The sequence below is a fragment of the Diospyros lotus genome, chromosome 13 (genome assembly GCF_014633365.1).
Source record: "Diospyros lotus cultivar Yz01 chromosome 13, ASM1463336v1, whole genome shotgun sequence".
NCBI lineage: Eukaryota > Viridiplantae > Streptophyta > Magnoliopsida > Ericales > Ebenaceae > Diospyros > Diospyros lotus.
Window position 1 is genome coordinate 36,595,028 of NC_068350.1, and position 20,756 is coordinate 36,615,783.

Below are 20,756 nucleotides of genomic sequence, written 5' to 3' on the forward strand. Positions count from 1 at the left end.
TTGTTTTCTGCCCTATTTTTCCTTCTGCAGCCTCACTAATTCTAACATTGTGGTATCAGAGCCAGGTTCCTTCGAGAACTGGGCGTAGTAGCACGCATGGCAGCAAACGGCAATGCTGTGAGCTTTTCTCAGCCGTTGATTCCAGTCTTCAAGGGTGGAAGTTATGAATTTTGGAGCATCAAAATGAAGACTCTCTTCATATCTCAAGACCTTTGGGATTTCGTAGAGAGTGGGTACAATGACAAGGACAAAGATGAAGGTCGGCTGAAAGAAAACAAGAAAAAGGATTCCAAGGCGTTATTTTTCATTCAACAAGCAGTTCATGAGACTGTCTTCTCAAAAATTGCAGCAGCAACTACGGCAAGGGAGGCTTGGACTATATTGCAGCAGTCCTTTCAAGGCTCCAAAAAGGTACTTACTGTGAAACTTCAATCACTTCGCCGTGATTTTGAGACTTTAAATATGAAAAGTGGGGAATCAGTGCAAGATTTCCTTTTTAGAGTATCTGCTATTATCAACCAAATGAAAACTTATGGAGAGGAAATTACTGATGTAACTGTAGTTGCAAAAGTATTGAGGAGTTTAACTCCAAAATTTGATCATGTTGTTGCTGCCATTGAAGAGTCAAAAGATTTGTCTACTTTCTCTCTTGATGAATTGATGGGATCTTTACAAGCTCATGAAGCAAGGATCAATAGGTCAACAGAAAAGAGTGAGGAAAAAGCATTTCAAGTGAAGGGGGAGTCTATTCAGAAGGAAAAGATGGAAAAAACTTCAAGTCGTGGTCGTGGCAAAGGTGGTTTTCGTGGAAGAGGTAATGGTAGGGGCCAAGGAAGAGGTCGAGGAAGAGAAGCTTCCAATGAAGAAAGGCAGAATAGGACCTTTCAATGTCACTACTGCAAGAAACCTGGTCACAAAGAAGCTTATTGCTGGCAAAAGCAGAAGGATGAGAATAATCAAGCTAGTTTTGCAGAGAAAGCAGAGGAAGAAAGTAAGCTATTTATGGCCTTTTTTTGTGAAAAAGAGAAGTCTAACGATGTTTGGTTTTTGGACAGTGGTTGTTCCAATCATATGTCTAGGACAAGGTCATTATTTAAGGAGCTTGATGAATCCAGAAAATCAGAGGTGACACTAGGAGACAACAAGAAGATTCAGGTTGAAGGCAAAGGTACCGTTAGCATTTCAACCAGTCAAGGTAATGCCAAGATTTTACAAGATGTGTTGCTTGTCCCTAGTTTATCTCATAATTTACTTAGCATTGGGCAATTAATGACTAGTGGATATTCAATTTTGTTTGATGATGGGTGTTGTGATATTAGAGATAAAAAAACTGGGCAAATCATTACTAAAGTTCCAATGGCTAACAATAAAATGTTTCCATTAGAAGTTTCAATGGTTGAGAACTGTGCTATGGTTGCTAATGGTGACAGTGAGACTAGATTGTGGCATCTACGTTATGGGCACTTGAATATTAATGGGTTGAAGTTGTTGAGTCAAAAGGAAAGGTTTTTGGATTACCGAAACTTGAGAGTCTTGGCTTTTGTGAAGGATGTGTTTATGGAAAGCAAAGTAAAAGGCCTTTTCCTGTAGGAAAAGCTTGGAGAGCCTCTAAATGTCTTGAGTTAGTGCATGCAGATTTGTGTGGGCCTATAAACATTGAATCTCTTAGTGGTAGTCGATATTTTTTGTTGTTCACAGATGATTACAGTCGCATGAGTTGGGTTTACTTTCTTGAAATCAAGTCTGAAGCTTTTGACAGGTTCAGGAAGTTCAAAGCATTTGTGGAAAGAAGAAGTGGTCTTTTAATAAAGACACTACGAACAGATAGAGGAGGTGAATTTGTTTCAACTGATTTTAATGTTTTTTGTGAGGAAAACGGAATCTGCAGGGAGCTTACAGCACCATATACACCAGAACAAAACGGTGTAGCTGAAAGAAAAAATCAAACGGTAGTGGAGCTGGCCAGAAGCATGATGCAAGCAAAAGGTCTTCCTATTTATTTTTGGGCAGAAGCTGTTGTAACAACGGTGTACCTTCTCAATTTGTCCCCAACAAGAGCTATTCGAAATCAAACACCATTTGAGGCTTGGACAGGTAGAAGGCCAACAGTAAGCCACTTAAGAGTTTTTGGTTGTATAGCTTATGCTTTGGTTAAAACTCATTCTCGAAAATTTGATGAAAAATATGAGAAATATATCTTTGTTGGTTATTGTTCTCAATCCAAAGCATATAAGCTATATAATCCAATCAGTGGTAAAATTACCATCAGCAGGGACGTAGTATTTAATGAAGATGCAAGATGGGTTTGGAGTGAAAAAAATGAGCAGCAACAAATTCAAGTGTTGGAAGACAATGTTGCATCATCGCAGGATCCAACACCAACAATTTCTGGTTTCTCTACTCCTGGAAGTAGCACTCTATCAGCACCTACAAGCAATGATTCATCTTCAAGCTTGTCAAATGATACTCCTCCAAGGAAATTTAGATCCTTATAGGAAGTTTATGATTCTTGTACCTTTGCTTTGCTTGTTTCTGATCCTATTTGTTTTGAAGAAGCTGCAAAAGAAAACCAATGGTGCAAAGCTATGGAAGAGGAGCTGTTAGCTATTCAGAAAAATCTGACCTGGGATTTGGTGGACTTGCCGGAAGGAAAGAAAGCTATTGGGCTCAAATGGGTGTTCAGAACCAAGTATCATGCAGATGGGAGCATCCAAAAACACAAGGCAAGGCTGGTAGTAAAGGGTTATTCTCAACAACAAGGTATCGATTTTGAAGAAACATTTTCTCCTGTTGCTCGCTTTGAAACGGTGAGAACCTTTTTGGCCTTAGCTGCTCAATTAAATTGGCCAGTATACCAATTTGATGTTAAATCTGCTTTTTTAAACGGTGACTTGGAAGAGGAAGTTTATGTTTCACAGCCTGAAGGTTTTGTAGTTAATGGCAAAGAAGAAAAAGTTTACAAGTTAAAAAAGGCGCTCTATGGCTTAAAGCAAGCACCGCGGGCATGGTACTTCAAAATAGATTCTTATTTCCAGGAGAATGGTTTTAAAAGAAGTAATAATGAGCCCACTCTTTATCTAAAGAAAGAAGGTAAAAATGATTTTTTAGTGGTATGCCTTTACGTTGATGATATGATTTATATGGGTTCAAATGAGTATATTGTTGCTGGATTTAAAGATTGCATGATTAAGAAGTTTGAGATGTCTGATTTGGGGTTATTGCATTATTTTCTTGGTCTTGAGGTGAAACAAGGAGTTGATGGGATATTTATTTCACAAAGAAAATATGCAATGGATCTTTTGAAAAGGTTTAATATGGTGAATTGTAAAGTTACTGCCACACCCATGAATGTTAATGAGAAGTTGTGTCGTGATGATAGTGCTGAAATGGCAAGTGCAACATATTTTAGAAGTCTTGTTGGTGGCTTAAACTATTTGTCTCATACAAGGCCAGATATTACTTTCTCTGTTGGAGTTGTGTCTAGATTTATGCTTAATCCAAGCAAGCTTCACCTTAGGGCTGCAAAGAGAATATTGAGATATATTGCAGGAACAATGGAACATGGAATTTGGTATTGTAAAGTATCAAGTTTCAAATTAATTAGCTTTACGGATAGTGATTGGGCAGGTAGCATTGATGACAGAAAAAGCACATCAGGTTTCTTGTTTAATCTTGGTTCTGGAGCTATTTCATGGTGTTCAAAGAAGCAGGAAGTGGTGGCCTTATCAACTTCAGAAGCTGAGTATATTGCAGCAACTTCTTCAGCTTGTCAAGCAGTTTGGCTAAGGAGACTTCTTGTAGATTTCAATCAGAAACAAATTGGTGCAACGGAGATCTTTTGTGACAATAGATCAACTATTGTAATGACAAGGAACCTAGTATTTCACAGAAGGACCAAGCACATTGACATCCGTTATCACTATATTCGAAGTCTCGTATCTATTGGAGAAATTACTTTGAAAGCTTGTGATACAAATGAGCAACTTGCAGATATTTTCACAAAGTCGCTTCCGCAAGCAAAGCATGAGTTCTTCAGAGAACAACTTGGAGTTTGCAACTTTGAATCAAGGGGGAGTGTTGAAGACTGATTCAACATTTGCTGAGTTGGTATTTATTTATTTATTTTCCATGTTTTCTGTTTAGTTGAAGTAGGTGGTTTCGTATTTTTCTATTTTTTAGTTCAATTAAAATGCAGTTGTAGTTGTGCCACAATATCCGGTCTTCACATAGTTGTAGTTGTGCCACAATATCCGGTCTTCACGTATTGTAATGCCTATTTACAGGCAATTTGGGTTGCTGAAATTATTGAGCAGATTTCTCCAGATTAACTGGTTTTGTGCCCACCACCTATTTGATTAAATATCTCTAAGAGAAGTTCCTTCTTTGAGCTTTGTTTTCTGCCCTGTTTTTCCTTCTGCAGCCTCACTAATTCTAATAGTTTCTTCTGCCTATCCATTCACGTTCTGTAATTTCTGTGTATTTCAGTTCTTTTGGGGCGATTGTTCATTGCCTCTGTAAATGTATACACACATATGTATATATCCATACCCCTGCCTCTTGAGTAACTTCTTCTCTTTCTTCCTTTTGTTATAGCATCATTTACTTCTTATTTTTTGGAATGGCTACCCTTGTTTCAGTAGATAGCCGTATAGACATATGTCCTCATGCAAATCACCACTTATATATATATATATATATATAAATACACGCTCACAGCCATCCCCTGTTCCAGTTGAGCAAACCCATTTATATACACACACGCATATATATGTATATATATATATTGTATATGTGACCAGAGAAGCTGTTGCTGGGAGGCTCTTAATCGCTTTCATTTTTTAGGAAGCCTCCCCTGTTTTTATCAGATTTTTCCTCACTGTGTGATCAAATGGCCTTTGTGTATATATATATATATATATATTCATATATACATGTTGCTGGCAGCCATTGTTTGAGCTTCGCATATATATAAATTCACCCCATCCATGTGACTCTCACTCCATTTGAATAACCCATATATATGTGAATATGCACATAGCAGTGAATCACCCACTTACACAGATATATATATGTATGCACGCCCCCTGTTTTTGTCCCAGCCAATCCATCTTTTACATATTCATATGTAGATATGTATATGCGCGGCAGTGTAGTCTCTCTCTCTCCCTCCTTGTTTCATTTAATCCTCACCCACTTATATGTATTCATATGCACGCACGTTAAAACATCATTGTGGACATAAGCACCCAAATAATATATACATATATATGTTTAATATCATGTTCAATATTCACTGAAGGTGTAAGACATTTAAATAATATATATATGTATGGTTGCAACTCTCTGTAAGTTTAAAAAAAAAAAACATAAGGCACTTAAATAATATATATATATATATGTATACATATGTCTAATACTCTCTGTTAGTTTAAGAGAACCCAAATAATATATATACATATATATGTATACACATATTTAAGACCCACGCACCCAACGTATATTGCCATGAGCATTATTTAATTATCTATTAAATAATTTTTAAATATGCCCAAATTTATAAGAATTCATATTAAAAATTTTCTTGCATTTTTAATAGTCATTGGAATATGGCCAATAAATTAAATGTCACTATGTATAAAGATTAATAGACCTTATGTACCTGATGTGGTTCTTTTTGTTGCATGGGAACTCTAATCATAAATTTGAGACTTTTGTGGAGGTATACTTGTCATCAGTACGTGGTATTAAACCATGGGGATACTTATTTATGCATTTAAGAGCATGGCATCAAGGTTGGTAACCTTGCGTGATTTCAGAAATGACATTTCAAAATATGATATATATATATATATATACTATTGTTGTTAAATTTTGCGCACCTATTATTTTGCGCGGAGGGAATGGTACCTTAGAGCACCTAGCACGGGACGAGGTGGCCATAGACTGGCAGGTTGACTCCATATTGAATGTGAGTTTTTATCATCTTGATGCACTTTGGCATAGTTGTTTAATGGCTTACGAGCCTATGAGATTGGATTCTGATAATTAATGTTATACGTACATTTGCATAATAATATATGATGACATGATATATTTAAATTGAAATTGATAAGGTCATAAATTATGAATCTTGTATAAAACTGTCGAGTTCTTGATTACTCTTTTTGGTGTCACCCTATTATTGATTTTTGTTTGCTATTCATTGCTTCTCGAACTTACTGAACCTTGTGGCTCACTTGATCTTTCTTGCCATTTCAGGTAAATGGAAGGCCATTTTTTGGGGCAAGTTCAGTGGGTTTAAAGCCCAGGGATAGTGGTGTACGGAGACGCATCCTAACTTGAAGATCCTGATTGGTGTTTAGGTGAAGCTTGAGATAAAATGATTTTTATTTTGTTAGTTAACAATAGAGCCTCTTATTTATTTGTATGGCCTTCGAGCCCAAACTCATGAAATATTAGAAATGTAACTCAACCTTAATTTAGTTTCCGCTGCTAGTAATGAAATGAGATGTCTATTTATTTATGATTTGTTCTATATCATCTCTGTGATGACCTCCTTTCGAATATCCTATGCTAGCGAGAATATTCGAGAGTGGGCCCTTACAACATTTTTACTTAAGCAGCACACAAATTCTCAAGACACAATTTCAAATTGTCAACCATACCGTCAGACATTTATATTTAATAATTCTTAAACATATCCATTTTATTTTGAGGGATAAGATTACAGCTGGTAAACCTAAGAAGATTTTAATAAGAGTTGAAACATTTGACAGATTACTTATATTAAATGACCCATCAAAATCTAAAAATGTTTTTGGATGAGATTCTCAAATAAACAAAGTAAACTTTATTGACCTCTAGAAATATTTTTAAACCACATGAGACCTTCTCAAAAATGATTATCTCTAACCCAAACAAAAAGAAAATTTAAAATTTAGATGTAATTTACCCTAATATATATTATCACACTATAATATTGCATCGTAATAATGAGAAATAAAATTTAATTTTAAATTTTAAGGGGAAAAGTGTTTTAAAAATAAAAAAAAACATATAATTTAAAAATAATAAAATAAAATAGCTTGGTCAGTTACTCTTTTGAGAATTTAAAAAGTATATTTATTTCAACCTACTTTTGTATTTTTAATAATTTTAAAATTAATATAAATATTTTCTATTTATTAAAAATTAATGTATTCTAAAACTAGAATTCTACAAATAGATGAGCTTGGGCTCACCCCAATTTCAATAAATCAAACTAATGAAACCTATATTTGAACAATAGTAGACTATGCTGGCAAGAACAAGAAACCAAGGTCGGGCCAACTGACATGGGACTTTGGAGACAAGGGAAAAATGGAAAAAAATGGTAAACATGTCTTAGATATGATTTTAGAGGTGCTAGAAAAGTTCCATAGCAAGGAAGGATCATTGGAAGGTGCTGCCCTGTGGAAGGGCAACTTGGCACAAAAAGGGACTTAAAAGCACTTACAGCTCATGAACAGGGAAACAAAGGTCTTTGGAGGGCCAAAACCTTTCCTGAAAAATTCAGACAAATAGGAAACATACCCCAAAATTCTATATTAAATGTGTAAGTTGCTTGAATAATTCGAACCATGAATAAAGCAGCCAAATTTTTGAAATTATTTCCTTAGAATTGCCCTTCCAAAGACAAGGGAGCTTGAACAAGTAATACATAGCACAACAACAACAACAAACCTTAACCCATCGAGTAGCATCCATTACATAAATTCTAACACATCAATCACCTTTATTTATGATTATAACTTCTCTTATATGTCATCCCGTGTAACTTTTCTCACTTCATCTACTCTCTTTGCAGGCGAGTCCACGAGTGCTTGTCTAACATTTCTAAATGTCCAAACCATGTTAAACACCGCTTCTATATCTTATTTTTAATAAATACCCACTTTGATTTTATCACAAATAACTTCATTTCTAGCATTATTAGATAGATATACAATGTTTATGTGATGGGTGAGGGTTGAAAATTCAAGCTTACCTAATAATGAGAGGAGGTGATCCTGGCGTTGTTGATGTATAATTCTGGGACATGAGCTACCATATGCCAGTCTCTTCCTGTTTCTGGGTGTAGTGTACGAGCCAGCCTGCTACACTCTTTAACCCTCAGTACTTTCAGTGTCCGGAGGTGTTGGAATCCCTCTGGCAATGCTGACACTTCCGGGCATCCCAAAATCTCAAGTTTCTGAAGCGACGCTGAGTTTTGCAGCCACTCTGGGAATTTCCGGAGGCTGGGGCAGAATGCAATCCTTAGGTAATTTACACTCCTGGCTGTGCCACGCAGCCAATGGGGCCAATTCACAAAGTTTGGTAATTCTGTAAATACCATTGTCCTGATGCCAAGGTTTGCAATTACAGTGATTCTCCCCTCATCCAAGTTGAGCTTTTCACAGTCATTGATCATCAGGTTCTCTAACTTGGCAAGACTTGCTACGCATTTTGGAAGAGATGCTAATCTCGGGCATCTGCTGATAGCTAATGTCCGAAGAGCTCTGAGGCACTGAATTTCTTCTGGCAAACAAACAAGGTTGGCACAACCGGTGATCCACAGAGACTGAAGAGAAGTCAAGCATCCGATTGCTTTCTCAGGGAAAGATTCCTGTTGTGTGGTTACATAGAGATGTCTAAGGCCAATCAAGTTCCCTATATTTTTAGGCAACCTCTTCAACGCCTTACAATATGAGATTCTCAGAGTCTGCAGATTCAGCAGCTTGCAAATGGAAGCAGGGAGTTCTTTGATGCTACAGTTCCAACTGAGGTCAAGGAACCTCAAATGTTTCAAGTAACCAACAGATTTCGGTAAGACTTCAAAACATGAATCCTCCAAATCGATCACTCTCAAGTACAGGAAAGTTTTGATGCATTCATCTACAAAACGATCATGAGTGGATCTTATCCCATCCCGTGGAAAGAAAATGGTCCGCAGCTTCTGAAGTTTCAGGAGGGATTTTTCTACTCCCTGTCCTGACAAATCACAACCCAGTAAGGAAACATGCCGAACCATATTAGATACAGCTTTCGTATGGGATTTCTTCTTTAGGCATTCTGTTTGTGCTACAGACTGTGCAAGTGCATGTACAAGATCATGCATTCTAAAGGTTACAGACAAGGGGCCATTCTCTTCAACGTCTTGAAAGAGTGATGCTGAACACAACTGATCAAAATACTGATCCCCGATGCTTTCAGGCTCTTGATTTTGGCCAGGACTTGACTGAATCAGCCCTTGTGCCATCCACAGGTGAATTAACTTATCCTTGTTAATGTATTGCCCCATTTGAAAAATTGAACAGTATGCAAAACATGGTTTCAGGTAAGATGGTAAGTAATCATAACTCAATTTCAGAGCAGGCAGGATATGCTCTTGCCCCTGACCTTGTAACCTCCATATTTCACTGTCTCGCACACGCTGCCAATCACGTTCGTCTGTTTTTTTGTACAGCAGGCTTCCTAGAGTCCTTGCAGCTAATGGAACTCCCCTACATCTCACTGCAATTTGCTCTCCGATGTCGAGGAGGTTCTGATGCCTACTCTGATCTTCTCCTTTTGGAAAAGCCCATTCCAGAATCAAAGAGAAGCAATCTCTCCAAGCAAGTCCACCAAGTTCATAACGATGATCGCTGCCCACAATGGAAACAACTGCTTTAGACCTAGTGGTGACAATGACTTTGCTTCCTCTGCGACCACCCATGAGGAGAGATATCAGTTCCCTCCATTTTCCTTGGTCGCTGTCCCACATATCATCCAAGATCAGTAAAAATTTCTTATCGGCCAAACAACCCCGAAGCATACGCTGCAACTGATCACTGTCTAGCTCAGCACAGGCCGAGCTCGTTGCAGATTCAATGATCTTTCTCATCAGCACATTCATATCAAAATCCTGAGAAACACCGACCCACATCTTCAGCCCAAAATGCCTAGCAACCCGCTCATTATTGTACACTAACCTAGCCAATGTTGTCTTCCCCAAGCCCCCAATTCCCACAATGGGAATGACAGAAACATGTTCCCGAGCATCATTCAACCTCTCAACAATGGCTTCTTCATCCCTTCTTCTTCCTATCACATCGACGCGACGAACAAAAGAATGGCTCGTCTCCCTCTGTATACGCGCATTACGCGGATCCGAAGACCTCTCAGAAAGCCCAAAATTTTTTTTCCCACCATCAATTAAATGTAACCTCTCTGTCATCTCCTTGATCCTGCTAACAACTGAAAGGCGGAAAGTAATTGAACTACTGCTTGTAAGATAGTTCCATAACTTTCCCCTAACCTGGTTCTTGAGAGCTTCAAATTCGACCTCGTCCAGAAGATCATCGGCGTCGGCGAAAGCATCCTTGACATTGGCGAGCCATTTGTGAACCTCGACGTTCGTTGACTGGTTCTCCTCTGCGTCCAATAGGACCAGTTTGATTGACGACAAAGCGGTTTCAAGCTTCCGGAGCTCGGCATCTGCTCCGTTTGCCAGGAAGAGTTCCTCGACTAGAAGTTCGCCTAGCTTGGACAGAATGAGTTCTACCACATTGAACAGAAGCAGTTCTCCCATTCTTCCTTTCTTGGGGAACAGATTGAAGGGTGTTGAAGAAGAACGATTTATATTGAGAAGCAACCAACGTCTCTGGCTTAAAGCTTTCTGTTATGAAAAGATAAGCCTCCACCAAGTATTCAAAGCAGCAAACACTGAATATTCAATACTGTGAGCATGCAATAATCAAACAAAATCAAACACAAAACGACAAAAGATTTATCGTGGTTCTTCCATTAATAAGGGTTATATTCACGTTAAGATCCGGCAAAGAAAGCTCACTCCATTATTGGAATAAAAATGATTACAACCTCAATATACACAGATTCACTCTCAACCCTCACTGTACAAAACGATTCTCACCTTCAAATCGGCCCCATAACCACAGAACTAAAGGTCAGAAACCAAACCCTAAAGAGAAAATAAACATACGTAAACTATACAGAGAGAGAAAGGAATTACAGAGAATGATCAGATCAAACCAAACAAAGGAAGGTAATCGAAGGCTGTGTGCACTGCTGATCTCGAGACCACTGTAGTGGATATAAAGGAAGCTCCAACGGTAGCAATCGGGATAAATAAAGACACAGCAGAACATCAACGATCGGGCAAGCAGCAGGCAAGACGACAAGAAAGTACGCCAAGCAAAACGGCACAGGGGATTGTCGTTTTGGCCATCCACTCAGAGGCCCAAAACATTGCCGTTTTGGGTGGTTCTGAGGGTTGCCAAAATGATCCTCCAGCCCCTCCGTCAAACACAACATTTTGAAGCTTCATAAGAATACAACACTTTCAGGTCAACTTCCCCATGGCAGTGACCAACAATGTTTCTCTCTCTCTTTCTCTCTGGATGGAGGTGATATTTTAGACCAATAATAACTCTTATCCTTTTTTATAATTCTCTCTTTATCTTTGTTAATTTATTGTTTATATATATATATATATATATATGACAAATTGGGTGCTTCAAGGTTGATGCCCAATTTAGCTTTTGAGCATATATTCATGCATTTTTAAGTAATAATATATAAGAAAACAGAATACGACAAAATCTACTTTTCTTCTTCCAAGTTGCTAGAAGACTTTTCCATGTCAAAAGCGACAACCAACCATTTGCAAGGGAGGCCCCAACCCAATGCCACTGTGTCCTACTTTGACCCACTAACACTCATCCCCTTCCTCCTTCCAAGTGATTCTTTGTCTAGAAAATACTACAATAGTGTTTTCAAATTCAAAACGCGTTTTTATTTATGAAAAAATAGATATAAATTTTTTTTCCTCTTTGACTTAAAATTTTTAAGCTTAAATTGAATCTCTTCTTGTTTATTTTTTTCTTTTTTAAATTTATTATTTATTTTAAATTAATAAGTAATGATTCATGGATCATATAATTTATATTTATTTGACTGCATTATGGAATTTAAATTTAATTTTAGATTAAATAATTTATAACTTTTTATATTAAAAATTATTTTTTTACAAAAACACCCTTATATTTTTTTTATTTACACATTTTCTCACTTTTTTGTTTTCTACCTTTTTGAAAAATATCATCTCCTTGTTTTTGTTTCATATCATATTCGTTTTTCATTTTCGTTTTCTTGTATTACTTTAATTTAAATTAATTTATGTTAAATTGTTATAGGACCACAGTACTTGTGATAAGAATTTTGTGGTGTAAGGTATTTTAATAAATTTTAATTTAATTTATGTTAAGTTGTTAAAGAATTAAAATTTAACTTAAATAGTTCAGTATATTAAGTGAGTGGTTTGTGAAACATAGTATAACTAAAATTTAACTTAATTTGATCAATTTATCGAATAATTTTATATAGTTAAACGTATCTCGTTTTACACTAATTTAGTTTTATATCGCTGAGTTAATGTATTATCAGACTAAGTTATCTATCATTAACAAATCTTTCAATATTAAACTTATGTTTTTCTTACTCGACAAAACAAAAATAGAGTTTCCGCCATTAAAGGGTGGTCGTTTTGGTACATCTTATCGTCAATATTTGAGATATTGAATTTTTGTTTAAAGCCTAACAATTTATTGGATTACGATTTCTCGTGTGGCTCGTGAGAAAAGTATTTCTAGTTATAGTGAATATAAAGTTTATGTTCTTTTTATTTTTTAAATAAGTATATATATAAAAAATAAATAATCAAGATCGCTAATTATTATCACTAAAGTGCTATTTTAGTAGTAAATAGTTGCATTAATGAGCTTAGGTGTGCTTGATTGGAAAGGAAAGTATTTTCTAATTTTATGAAAAATAATTTTCAGTTTCCTCCTAATTATAATTTTTTATGAAAAATGAATCAAAATATGATTCAATGTTTTGTATCATAAAAATTTTTCATAAAATATATTAAGCAATCAAATATGTAAATATAATTTTTTTTATTAATATAATATTTTTTATAAAAAATAATTTTAATCAAATACAACTTTAAAACTGGGGATTTAAGTCTTGTGAACATTAGATTCACTTCCCTAAATCATGTGTATCTCATTCTAAGAAAGGGACCCATGACCCCAATGCACCAAGTGGCTAATCTGGGCAGTCTTTTTTGACTATTGGGATGGATGGAAATCACTTTTCATTGATTTGTTATTTTTTTTCCTTTTTTTTATGTGCATATAAAGATATTTTCAAAAAAAAAAAATTTAAGATAAAATTAAATTAAAATTTTCTTTAGTTAATTAACTTTTTTATGAGAAAAATTATGTGTCCTATAAATAGAAGATCAATGGATAGTCTTCCACTCAAAAGAGTTGAACAAGAAGAGAAAAAATAGAAAAAAAAAAAAAAAAAAAGGAGGGAGAAAACTAGTAAAGGAAAAAAAAAAATTTCATCAAGATGACCAATGAAAGGTTGGAAAACTAGAACGAGTGAACAAGACTTCCACTAAAGAGACCCCAATACGAGATGTATAAGTTCAATGATCGAATCAGAGTTCATCATCAATCATCAGGTTTCAGGCTTCATCCAGATGCAGGAGATGCCCTACCTCTTTCCTTCGATCAAATTCTCAAATCTCTAAAGTCCAAACCCCCATTGTCATTATCTCCCTCTCACATACTCCTCTCTTTATCGTCTCTAGCCAGTCGATCATCACTGCTTGCCAATCGTCGTTAGTGGAAGGCCATTGTTCTATTTAGGTATGTACTGCTCTCCAATCTACTATTCGAGCCTAAAAATTCATTTCGACTTTTCTTTTTCTAGTTCTAAATTTTACAGTTAAAAAATGAGAAATTAGGGGGCATCAAAAATTATTTTTAATGAAGAAACAAGTACACACTAAGTTCTCAAAAATTTTGGTAGTTGTGGACCTAGGGTTATTTTTCACGATTATGTTATTCTGTTAACCAGGTTCTATTGTTCTTCAATTACATTTGAATTTGATATTGTATTGATTTTCGTATTTGAATTGATTTATTATGTCTACTAGAAAATATTTGGTGATTTTTTATCTAAAAATGCTACAAGAGTAAATTTAAAGTGAAATATTATGAATTTTAAACTATTTTTGTGATAATTTTGAATGTTTTTATATTGTAAAAACTTTTATTCGTATTTATTACATATAATTTTATTTTTAAATATAAAAAGCTCCATATATAGTTTTGCTTAGGGCCACTAAAATCTCGAGGTCGGCCCTGACCATGGCAGTGACCAACGATGCTTCTCCCTCTTTCTCTGGATGAAGGTGGTATTTTAGATCAATAATTCTTACGCGATTTGATAATTCTCTTTATTTTTGTTAATTTAATATATATATATATATACAAAACTTTATTTTATTGTTTGCGTCAATTTTGTTTGATGTAAACATGGAGGAGGAAAGTGGTGAGATGCCCTCTCTAATTTTGTCCGCATCGAACAATATTATGTTATCTAATATAAATAATATAATAATTTTTTATATATATGTATATATATATATGACAAATTGGGTGCCTAAGGTTGATGCCTAATTTAGTTTTTGAGCATATTTATGTATTTTTAAGTAAAAATATATAAGGAAACATAATAAGACAAAAGCTACTTTTCTTCCAAGTAGCTGCCGATACGTGACAGATGAGACTTTTCTATGTCAAAAAGGACAGCCAACCATTTGCAAGGTAGGCCCAACCCAATGCCATTGTATCCTACTTTGACCCATTCACGCTCAACCCCTCCCTCGTTCAAGGGGTTTTGTGTCTAAAAAATATCTAGATTGTGATACATGTACTCACGAAATGTATAAGTTTGATAATTGAATTAAATTTTATCAGATGATGAAATCTAATAAATTTTTATAGATCAGATTTTATCATTAATTATCGGGCTTCATCAATCATGAAGCCCAATCAAGCATCATCCAGAGACGATAGCGACAAATTAGGTGAGAATATTTTTGAATTTTGGCATCTTCTGTTATTCTCTTGATAACCCAATTATTTGTACAAGTAACATTTTTCTTCTAAATTAAAAATATATTTTTATTCATGAGATAGACCCATAATTTCTTCCAAGCGACTATCGCTAGCTAGGTGACAAAGGAGACTTTTCTCTGTCAAAAGGAACAACAACCCATTTGCAAGGAAGGCCCCAACTCAATGCCATTGTGTCCTACTTTGATCATTCACACTCATCCTTTCCCTCCTTCCAAGGGCTTCTGTGTCCAAAAAATACTATAAACATCTTTTCAAATTGGACCATATTATTTGTATTGACGAGATATACAACTTCGATAATCGAATCGGACTTCATCATCAATCATCGAGCTTCATCAACCATGAAGCTCGATCAGGCTTCATCCAAATGTGACAACGACAAATTAGGTGACGACACTTTTTAATTTTGTCGCATTTGGTCATCTTCTCGGTACCCCAATTGTTTATATAAGTAATATTTTTTTTAAAATTAAAAATATATTTTTATTCAAGAGATAGACCCATAATTTTTTTCATCTCTCTCATTTAAAATTTTTAAGCCTAAATTAAATCTCTTCTTCCTTTTTCATTTTATATTATACTTGATTATTTTCTTTTTTTAATTTATTATTTATTTATAATTAGTAAATCATGATTTATAGAATTGATGTTTATATTTGTTTGAATGCATTATTGAATTTAAATTTAATTTTAGATTGAATAACTTATAACTTTCTATAGTAAAAATTATTTTTTACCAAAAAGATCCTTATATTTTTTTATTTACACATTTTCTCACCTTTTCGTTTTCTACCTTTTTAAAACATTCGAAGGCTACTTTCTCTTTATTTTGGTAATTTGTTTTTAAAAAATTGAAAATGCGTTCTCTTTGTTATTTCAAAAAACTATTTCTCAAAATATAAAATTAGAAAACACGTTCTTTTTGAAATTTTGAAAATAATTTTTTAATAATATTTTATTTAATAAATTTGATTATTAAGTAAATTAGAAATATTTAATGTTAATATATTATTTTTAAAAATATATAATTTTAAAGTTTATAAATTTGTAATATTTTTTCTCATTACAATAATAAAATATGAATAAATAAATGTGTTTTGAGTTTAGAGTTTATTTTGGATGAAAACACTCAAAACAACTCTTTATTGTTTTGAGTTTTCTTTACAATTTTTTTTGTTTTTTGTTTTCAAAAATGTATTTTTAAAAACAGTAAAGAGAACGCGTTTTTATTATTTTAAAAAATCAAAAACTAAAAATAATTTCAAAACAATAAAGAGAACGCAATCTTCATTCCCTATTTTCATTTCATATTATATCCATTTTTTATTTTTATTTTTGTGCATTAATTTAATTTAAATTAATTTAAGTTAAATTGCTATAGCACCACAGTACTTGTGATAAGAATTTTGTGGTGTAAGGTATTTTGATAAATTTTAATTTAAAGGGTGTTCGTTTCGGCGATTAAAGTGTGGTCGTTTTGGTACCTCTTGTTGTCAAGGTTTGACATATTGAATTTATTGGATTACAACTTCTCATGTGACTCATAGGAAAAATATTTCTAGTTATCTTGAATATGAAATTTATGTTCTTTTCGTTTTTTAAACAAGTATATGTATAAAAAATAAATAATCAAAATTACTAATTATTATCACTAAAGTGATATTTTAGTAGTAAATAGTTGTATTAATGAACTTCAGGTCTCAGAGTTTGAGTCTTGTGAACATTAGACTCACTTCCCTAAATCATGTGTAGTATCTCATTCTAAGAAGGGCACCCCATTACCCTAATGCACCAAGCGGCAGTTTTGGGCAGACTTTTTTTGACTATTGGGATGGCTTGCAAATCACTTTTCATTGATTTTTTTTTTCTCTTTTCTTTTTTTTTTTTATGTGCACATAGAGATATTTTGCAAGAAAAAAAATTTAAAAGAAAAAATAAATTAAAATTTCCTCAAGTTAATTAACTTCTTTATGAGAAAAATTATGTGTCCTATAAATAGGAGATTAAGGGATAGTCTCCCACTCAAAAGAGTTGAACAAGAAGAGAGAAAATAGAAAAAAAAATAGAGAATGAAAAAAAGAAGGGGAAAAATTAGTGAAGGGAAAAAGAATCTTTCATCAAGATGACCAATGAGAGGTTAGGAAGCTAGAACGAGTGAACAAGACCTCCTCCAAAGAGACCCCAATATGAGTTTTCCTCACCAACAATGTAACGACCCGTATGTGGGCCTGGGTGATATAGTCTAGGATGAGATAATTGTTTTATGAGAGTAATGTTTTTTTATGGTTTATATGTGCTATTTGTAGGTAATTGTCAAGGAAGTGGGAAAAATCAACAGGTTGACTTATTGGTAATGGGACAATTGAAGAAATATGAGATGAACTAATCTACACATGACTTAGAATTGGCAGAAGTGGTATTTGTACTCAAGATTTGGAGACATTACTTGTATGAAGAGAAGGTGGAGATTTATACATATCATAAAAGCCTAAAATATCTCTTCTCCCAGAAGAATTTGAATATGAAACAACACAGATGGATGGAGTGTAAGGGCTCACTCTCGAATATTCCCGCTAGCATAGGATACTCGAAAGGAGGTCATCACAGAGATGATATAGAATAAACCATAATTAAACAAACAACTCATTCCATTCACTAGCAGCGAAAACTAAGTTTAAGTTCAATTAGACTTCCAATAGCTCAAGAGTTCGGGCTCAACGGCCATACAAAATAGATAAGAGACTCTAATATTAACTAACAAAATAAGAATCATTTCATCTCAAGTCTCACCAAAATGCTAAACAGGATCTTCAAGTTAGGACGCGTCCCCGTACACCACTATCCTTAGGCCTTAGTCCCACTGGACTCACCCCCAATAATAGCTTTCCCTTTACCTAGAATGGAAAAGAAGATCAAGTGAACCACAAGACTCAGCAAGTTCTAGGACAATAAATAATAATCATGAACCAAGAATAAGGTGACACCAAAAGAGAGTACTCCAAAACTCGACTGATGTATACAAGTATCACAATTTAAGACTTGATCACTTCCAAGTTAAATGTATCATGCCACCATGTACTATTATGCAAATATGCATATAAATTTAATATCAGTATCAAATCTCATAGGCTCGCAAGCCATAAATCAACACAAGCCAAAGTGTATCACATAAACAAAATCTCACAATAAATATGGAGCCAACCTGCCAGGCTATGGCCACCTCGTCCCGCGCCAGGTGCTTTAGGGTACCCTTTCCCTCCGCGCAAAATATTAGGTGCGTAAAGATAAATAATACCATGCCTCATAATATGATCATACTAAATATGTATGAAACGTGTCATGCATTCACTTCCACATAAATATAAACATCATGAATTCCATCTCACAAGTTGTTGCCATACTTATAGATTATTTTATGCCCATCTCACAATACTGGATAGTTTTTCACTCATATCAAGTGTTATTTGTTCAAATGAAAACCAAATTATTTTTATTCTTATATATATGAAGAGCTTCAAAGACATTTAAAGAATCTCCTAAAGTGAATTCCAAAAATTAGCTTTGAAACTGTCGGTCGAAATAAACCTAGAATTTTTTTAAGACTAAGGACCAACTAGAACTTTTTTTTGTAAATGTCTTCCTTTTGAAAAACTAACTCCCGGTATTTTGATAACCAACATTCATTGTTGTAAAAATGATTTTTAATGATTTTTTCAAAAAACAGAAGCTATGTATTTCGAGGGTGGTAAAATCACAATTTACTGAGTTTGTACTAAAACCAAAATTCTATCTTTTTATTGTTATGGATTTTGAATTTTTTTGATATTTTTATTGAATCCAAATGGGGGGTACTTTCTTATTTACATTTATGTATTAAAGTAAATGATTAAGAAAAGGTAAATAGATAGGGTGTGAGCAGATAACTCCCATTCAAAGGCTTATGGGACGAGCTCGCTGGCAAAGGCTCACGAAAAGAGCTTGGGAGAGCTTGTAGTCAAGGCTTATGGGACGAGCTCGAGGTCATGAGCCGCTTACAGAGAGAAAGCTTGAGGTTAGGAGGTGCACAGGAGTTTGCTGAACAAGCTTGCGGTCAAAGGGGTTGAGCAAGAGCTCGTCGGGCAAGCTCGCGCCATGAGCTTGAGGAATGAACTCGCGGGAAAGAGCTCACGGCTAAGGCTTAAGGAGAGAGCTCGGAGGGAGCTCGAGGAAAGAACTGGAGGAAAGAGCTCGCTGGAACAGAAATGAAGCTGAACGTGTATATATATATAGGTGGGTTGGCCGAACAGAACAGGGGCATTCGAACAATTGTTTAAGCATAAATAAGGTGAATTAGCTAGGCAAGGCATGGCTCAGATAAGCTTTTCAAATCAGTGAAGGGTAACAGCTCGTTATGCATGTATATATATATATATGTGTGTATTTATAAGTGGGTCTCATATATAGGCGAACAGTATATATATTTTCAGTTAAGGCTTTTGCTGTTTGCACGAGACCTCCAAATACCTCAAGAAATCATTCGAATGGCGGCTTAGCATTTTACATTCAGACTCAACACATATATGTATATATATACATAAATATATATAAGAGTCATTTGGATGGACAAGGAACACAGCTGTGGGTGAGAGCTTCCAAATATGATACAACATGTACATATATAAATGCCTGAACAGAGAGCAACGAGCTAAACAAAACTCTGTTGTAACTAAGGAGAAAAGCCATTCACTGAACAGTTTGGGTGAATCAAACCCCACTTGAGACATCAAATGGACTTTAGAGCAACTAGAGAATTTATATACAAAATAAACACAGTAGAAAAACACTAACAGGGAGGTGACACAATAAACGATAGTTTGCAAACAAGAAAGCTTGCATTGAAATGCAGAATATATCTAACAGAGAGCTCACACTGAAAGATAAAGTGGAAGTGCAAGAAGAACTTGCCTGTTGAGGATGCAAAATCAGAGAGAAGTTCCACCCGCGCACATGAAGCAAACAGCAGCAGCAAACAGAAGTGAAGGAATAGGATGGAGAAGGTGAAAAAGACGAAAAACACGGAGAGGGACTAAAGAAGCAATGGAACAGTGCATTCAAAAAGAAAGGCTACGCCTTGCATTAAAATAGGATATTTGCGCACAAAGGCTGTGGGGAAAAATGAGTGCGTACAGGTCTGCACGCCAGCTCCAGAATTTACCGAAATGCCCTACTTTTCATATTACAAACAAAAATATCCAGGGGCTTGATTAACAAATGCTACTTAATTTATTTTCTTTTCCCCATTTTCTTATTACATCATCAAACCCATTATTTCCAAATTATTTCTCACCATGGGCCTAAGCCCAAATCACATGTATCCCATATACATATATTTCAAGCCCACCAGACTTAATTTCTTACTTGGGTTAGACATCTCATTAACTATTTAATTGAGGCCCTTTCACTTAATTTCTGATTCCATGTACCATAAAATAAAATTATGTAATCTAAAATTATTTATGTGTCATCGGGGAAATTTATCATTAAGTATTTAAAAAAAATACTTAGACCTACATTTTAATTGCTATTACCCTAACGTCAAGTATTAAAACACCTAAACCCATTTTAGGGTCGTTACATGGAGCTTTTCAAGAACTATGATTTTGAAATTTTATATCACCCGGAAAGGCCAATGTGGTGGCCGATGCGCTTAGTCGTAAGGGAGCTTCCATAGCAGCTATGATGGTCCAGGAGTAGATCCTATTG

General features: G+C 34.8%; 1 protein-coding gene across 9 annotated transcripts in view; it reads right to left on the bottom strand.

Moving 5' to 3' along the window:
* Window positions 1-20,756, bottom strand: part of LOC127788345 (putative disease resistance protein RGA1) — a 104,624-nt gene that overhangs the window by 59,080 nt on the left and 24,788 nt on the right. For 5 of the 9 annotated variants that reach the window (XR_008020328.1, XR_008020327.1, XR_008020330.1 and 2 more), the window contains exon 1: window positions 8,027-11,348. The exons of 3 other annotated variants lie outside the window; for them this stretch is intronic. Coding sequence is in view for 2 of the 6 variants with exons in the window: in XM_052316504.1 (XP_052172464.1) it covers window positions 8,027-10,588 (2,562 nt within the window). In the remaining 4 variants the exon portion in view is untranslated. Of the gene's footprint in view, window positions 1-7,955; window positions 11,349-20,756 lie in introns of those variants that run through there. One more of the 9 variants, XR_008020329.1, reaches the window with a different exon arrangement.